Below are 6,288 nucleotides of genomic sequence, written 5' to 3' on the forward strand. Positions count from 1 at the left end.
CTAGATGACTTGATCTTTTCTCAGCAATCATTCTATTATTTCCTCTGACTCATTTCATTACCTAAGCATCATTAGTAATTCAAGTTACAGTACTGGAGATTCATTTTGTCTATATATCTAAAATACAGAATCCTGTGAGTTTAGACCATATACAGAATACTAAAAAAAGTGTTTGAAAAGCAGGAAAAGATACTGCCGAACTGTTGCTTGATTTATATATTGCACAACCACAAATCTGGTCTTTGTTTCCCTCACTGAAGTGGTCAGTAATTTAAGGGAACTACTAAAGTCAATTTAGTAACCTAATTTTAACTGCTCTGTGTTTCCTAAACAGGATGGGTTACATTTACTAAGGCTATGCTTGGACTTAGGTTTATTAAAGTTCAGAAATCAAAAGGGAGAGGTCATTTTGATGTCATTATATATGTAAATGATTGGCCATTATGATAGTGTTACTAAAAGTCAACCTTGTTCTTGGTTATCAGTTTATTGTAGAAGCAACTAAAAAAAGAAAAACACAAGTTATAGGTGTAAGCACCTATTAAATGCTTACTGACTAATAATACTTGAAAAATTCAAAGTAAGAAAAGTATTCCATACAGTAAACTCAAATTTTTATTTCAAAAGTAGGTGAACTTCTCACCTGTTGCTTGGACTAAATCCATAGCCTCCTAATTGGACTCATATCTTCTCATTGTATTCCAGATCTCCTAACTGGATTTCTTACTTCCAGTCTTTTCTGTTCCGATTCGTTTTTCAAGAAATTGACAAAATCATCTCATGGTATCATTTGTCTAATCTGTGATTTGTAGTGACTCCCTAATACCTCATAGATACTCCTCACAGTGAAATTTAAAGCTTCTTCAGTCTGGCTTCAGGTTTGTATATACTTATGCCACATTTCTTATTTGTACATATTTTATGTATGAGTTATAATGATTTGATTTCTTGGTGCTCTTAATCAGCAATTTCAATCCTACATCTATTCTCACCTTAGTTTTCTTAAAGGATAAACTGAGTATCACCTCCAGTCATGATTCCCTATTCATCTTCTGCCTTACCTAAAATTATATAGGGGATTCCAAAAGTCTTAGTGTTTGTTGTAAGATATTAAGACTTAAAATTACTCTAAAAATAGTGAGAGTAAGATTGAAAAGGAAAAGGGGATGGCAGAGGATGTGATGGACAGATAGATAGTAACATGAAAACAATGGATATGAATTTGGACCAACTTCGAGAGACAGTGGAGAATGGAAGGTCCTGGAGTACTACGGTCAGACATGACTGAACAACAACAAAAGAATTCTGGAACCTCCTGAACCTTATTTATCTTTATAAGTCAAATTAAGTCACTAAAAGAACCTCAAATGTCAGTGCAACTCCCTTCACTCTACGAATGGGAAAACTAATGCCTAGAGACTTAGTTTACTAAGTACTAACTGGTATAGTTGGAATTTGAACCGAGTTCTTTAGATTCCAAGTTTCTTCACTCTCTTCGCTATATACCACATCATCTCCCTTCTCACTCTGCTGTCAGTAAATCATTAGTTTTGAGCTAATTGCCTTCTCTCCCTGATTTTAGTCAAAGGAAACACACCAGTGGGGATTCATAATTTATTCTTTAAAAATGGGGACTCACAGAGTACTTTCAAAGGCACAGCATTGATTACCCACAAGGTATTCGACCTTCAAGTTGGAGGTTGGAAAGTATTGTGGATTTCTAAATGTTTTAAATTCTTCAAGATAAAATGTAAATTTCTTGAGAACAGGGGTTATTTTCAATTTTACTTTTGCATTCTCAACACCTAGTATGTGTAAGCATGTATGTATTATGTGTGTAGGAATGTATCTATGCGTGTACATACATATCACTCATAGATACATTCATACATATAGATAGATAAAAGCATACTAAGTGTATACAATACACACACACATATATACAGCCCAGTAATGTAGAACTACTCTGAAATATATAACCTGAGAGTTTTCCTGAAATCTGGTTAAGTGTGTCCAGGGTCAAAGAGCCAGTCCATGAATGGAGTCCGATTAGAATCCAGATCTTTTGACTTAGAGACTAGCATTCAATCCACCAAACCGTGCTGCTCCTCACAAAGTAGGTGATGAACAAATGTTTATTTGAATGCAAAAACAAGAAGGACAGTTACAATCTAAGCCTTCACTACCAAAACAGAGATGAAATTTCTTTTCAGTGGAGAGTAAGGCTGTGTGGAATCGTGGAATAAGTGTACAAGAAATTCAAACCCAAGTCTGAACATTAATTAATGGTATTATTTTGGATGTCAAACCGTGTCTTGATTTTCTAAAACAATAAAATAGTATACTAATATTTGCGTAACTTCTTCCATAGGATCATTATAAGTGCAGTAGTTGGTTATCACACCAGCTTTTATTTTATTTTTACTGTGTGCTAGCTGTCATCATTTACTCTAAAAATGACGACGATGAAAAGTGTGATTTAAAAGTCAGAAGTAGAACCAGGAACTAACCTATCTCCCATCTTTATTTTTCTCTTGGCCAAGTTCACAGATGGATTAAATGGCTGAGATTAATTTTACCCAGGTGACTGAGTTCATTCTCTTGGGCATCACTGACAAGCAGGAGCTGAAGATACCCCTCTTCATGGTGTTCTTGTTCATCTATGTGTTCACAATGGTGGGCAATCTGCGTCTCATCATAGTCATCAGAATGGACTCAGGATTAAAAACCCCAATGTATTTCTTTCTAAGTCACATCTCTTTCGTTGATTTCTGTTATTCTTCTTCCATTACTCCCAAAATGCTGGGAAATTTTTTGTATGAGAAAAAGAGTATTTCTTTCCATGAATGTGCTATTCAACTAGGATGCTTCATCTCTTTCATGGATGCAGAATGCTTGTTGCTAGCTTCCATGGCTTATGATCGCTATGTGGCAATTTGCAACCCTTTGCTTTATAAGGTTCTGATGTCTCCTAAAATCTGTATTCAACTTGTAGCCATGCCTTATATCTATAGCTTTCTTGTTGCACTCTACCATGTCATACTTACGTTCCGCCTCTCCTACTGTGGTTCTAACATTATCAACCATTTCTATTGTGATGACATGCCTCTCTTGAGGCTGTCCTGTTCTGACACCCACTCCAAACAAATATGGATTTTTATCTGTGCAGGAATCATGCTTATTGCTTCCTTTTTGGTTGTCTTTGTCTCCTACATGTATATTATTTCTGCGATTCTAAAAATGCAATCAGCTGAAGGTAGGCGCAAAGCTTTCTCTACCTGTGGCTCACACATGGTAGCCGTCACCATTTTTTATGGGACTTTGATATTCATGTACTTACAACCCAGCTCAAACCATTCCCTTGACACAGATAAGATGGCCTCGGTCTTTTATACAGTAATCGTCCCCATGTTAAATCCCCTGATCTACAATTTGAGGAATAAGGAGGTGAAGGATGCTCTGAAGAAAACCTTGAACAATAGTAATTATGCCCTTCTTTTAGTTAAATCACTAAAGACTTAAAAATAATTTTCTTATTATCTTGATCACTGATGAAATATAATGAAAAGAAGTAACATGAATGTTACATAGAATGTTAGAACTAAAAGAGACTTTGAAAATCATTCATTTCATCTCTCAAGTAACTACCATATAAAAGATACTTCAAAATAATTCTCAAAAGAGCTCAACTTGACCTAAGGAAGTGAAGGATGCACTGAATAGGGCCTTAAGAAACAGAAATCATGGCTTTGAGTAAACTTAGATATTGACTTAAGGAAATGTAGTATTTTGTTATTGTCTCATTAATTGGAACACTATTTGATGAAATCACTTTAATGAAAGGAAGTGCCATAAAATAGTGGGGTGTTCAAGGCAGAAGGGACTTTGGAAATCCTCTAAGTCAGTCACCTCTCCTAATTCCCCAGCACGGGCTCTTTCAATATCAATATCCATCAAGCATTTATTAAGTGTGTACTACTTGCCAGGCTAGTCATTAAACAAAAAAAGACACAAGTCAAAGAACTCCTGCCTTCAAGAAGCTTATATTCTAACTGGGGATTTCTTGTGTCTCAGAAAAACTCTGTGATACTTCCATATCAAAAGCTTTTAATTAAATATTGATCTCCTCTTTCCTCAAGTATATCAAGGAATTGGCAGATCTGTAATTCCTTCTTTAGTTCCTTTTTGGACACTCTCCATGGGAGGCATGGCTTTCCCTGAGCCAGTTTTGCTAGCTTAAATGTCTATCTCTCAAGATGATCGTAGGGGAGGTGGCAGAGTTTCGAAATAATTATCTTAGAAGAATCCTATCCTTCCTTTCCTATGAAAAATACATCAGTTAAGACATAGCTCTTGTTGGAAACCAGGTGCCCTCATTCTTGGACCTAAGCATGACCAAAGCACACAAAACACTTTGGAGAAGAAAATGGGAGCATATAATGTAGCAGTCCAAGGCTTCTTTCCCGCTGGCCAACACACCAGAAAAGACTGCACCCAGAAACATGTTCACATCAGGTACATATTCCCAGTGTCTTAGACATTATCATCTTGCCATTGCTGAATCCTCTAGGCAGGCAGATCTGGATCTTTTCTTTGTTTTGAAAAACACCAAATCTATATTTAGGCAAAAATCTTATTATGTACTGAGTAACCAATAAATGCTATTCCTATTCCTTATATGTCAAAGAGAAAACACGATTTAGACTCATTTCATTTGAACAATATTTATCAGACATCAACTATGTCCAAAGCATTGCAATAAGCCCCAGAGATAGAAAAACAAAAATAAATTAGTTGATACCCTCAAAAGACATATTCTACTGGGGGAATGAGATACATGTACAGAGAAAAACAAGATAAACTTGAGGAAGGAGATGACACTAACTACCAGGGGAATCAAAAAGGGCTTCACCTCAGGAGGCATTTTAGATGAGCCTTCAAGAAAGCTAGGGTTCCTAAGAAGCTAAATAAGTAGGAGATGTGTCCCTGTCAAAGGCAGAAAACTAGTACAAAAATATAAGAGATGAAATATAAAAATCAAGGAACAGTTCGAAAAAGGGTGTGTGAAAGGAAGTGAATGCCAAGAAAGTGATTAGCAATAGAGAACTCTGTCATATCCGTGAAGAGAGAAATAATAAGATCAAGTTTTTCTTTTACCTGATAGCCTTTCCAATACTGGAAGAAAGGTATCACATCCTCCTTAAATCTTTTCCTCTGCAAAGAAACAGAGAAGGAAAATACAGTTAATTCATGATTGAAAAGAAACAAAACTAGAGGTTCCCTGGGCTCTCCCAGCCGCCAAGTTTTCCTTCAGGGCCTGGCTTTGACTTCCCTCATAAGGAAGTGGCAAAGTAGCACCAAAGAGCACTACGGCTGTTGCTACTACAGAGCCCAAGTTAATGAAGCTGGAAGGAGGCCATGGCATTCAGCAGTAACTGGTTGTCGGGGGTGAAAGTTCTGCTGGTGATGGCCTATAGGAACTTGGTATTTGTGTTGCTGTTCATTTCTGTGAAGAAGTACATCATGTACTTTGCTATGAAGTCTTGAAGAGGCCTCCAAGTCCCTGTGGTGCACAACGCTCCCAAGGATCTGAAGGAAGAAATTGACATCCGAGTATCAAAGGTCCAGGATGTAAAGTATGAACCCCACCTTCTCGAAGATGATGCCAGACTTTTGCAGCTGGAGACACCAGAAAATCATTATTGCTACAACTACCTGTACAGGATGAAAGCATTGGATGCCATCCGTGCCTCTGAAATCCTATTCCATTCAGAAGGCTGGCATCCTCGTTCCTGGATGTGCAAGAAATTCCGCTCTTATCCTCTGAAGTTTTGAAACACAAGCACCCCCTTCAAGGGTGTCCGAAAAGCTCTCATTGATACCCTGCTAGATGGCTATGAGAAAGCTCTATACAGAACTAGTGTCTTTGGTCAGATTGAATATCTACACTATCAGGAAGCACTGAGTGAACTAGCTGCCGCTGTCAAAGCCCATGGGGGGAGCTCCCAGCAGCAGCACGAGTAGACACCTAAGGATTTAACACAGTCTCCTGAAGTATCCTCCTCAACATCTATTCAGGTCACCTATCTGCTCTCCAGCCAGAAGAGTAAAAGACCCAAGCACTTCCGAGAGCTGAAGAATTTTAAGGATAACTACAGCACACTAGAGAGCACCCTCTGTTTGAATTTGGGGATAGCCATAACCAACATGGCTACAGTAGGAGAATCCAGTCTCAGTACCCAGAGATTTTTCCAGGACAAGAGACACAACAGCACTGGACAACACTGA

General features: G+C 37.7%; 1 protein-coding gene and 1 pseudogene across 1 annotated transcript; both read left to right on the plus strand.

The window, feature by feature from the left end:
• Positions 1-2,559: 2,559 nt before the first annotated feature.
• LOC140522590 (olfactory receptor 8U9-like) lies at positions 2,560-3,522 on the plus strand. Its single transcript, XM_072637968.1, has one exon. The coding sequence runs from the start codon at positions 2,560-2,562 to the stop codon at positions 3,520-3,522; it is 963 nt and encodes a 320-aa protein (XP_072494069.1).
• A 1,896-nt stretch (positions 3,523-5,418) lies between these two features.
• On the plus strand, positions 5,419-6,288 carry LOC140522591 (protein C1orf43 homolog; annotated as a pseudogene).

The sequence above is a fragment of the Notamacropus eugenii genome, chromosome 2 (assembly GCF_028372415.1).
Source record: "Notamacropus eugenii isolate mMacEug1 chromosome 2, mMacEug1.pri_v2, whole genome shotgun sequence".
NCBI lineage: Eukaryota > Metazoa > Chordata > Mammalia > Diprotodontia > Macropodidae > Notamacropus > Notamacropus eugenii.

Excerpts from the sequence above, each read along its gene's own strand:
- LOC140522590 (XM_072637968.1), top strand. The coding sequence starts at position 2,560 with ATGGCTGAGATTAATTTTACCCAGGTGACTGAGTTCATTCTCTTGGGC.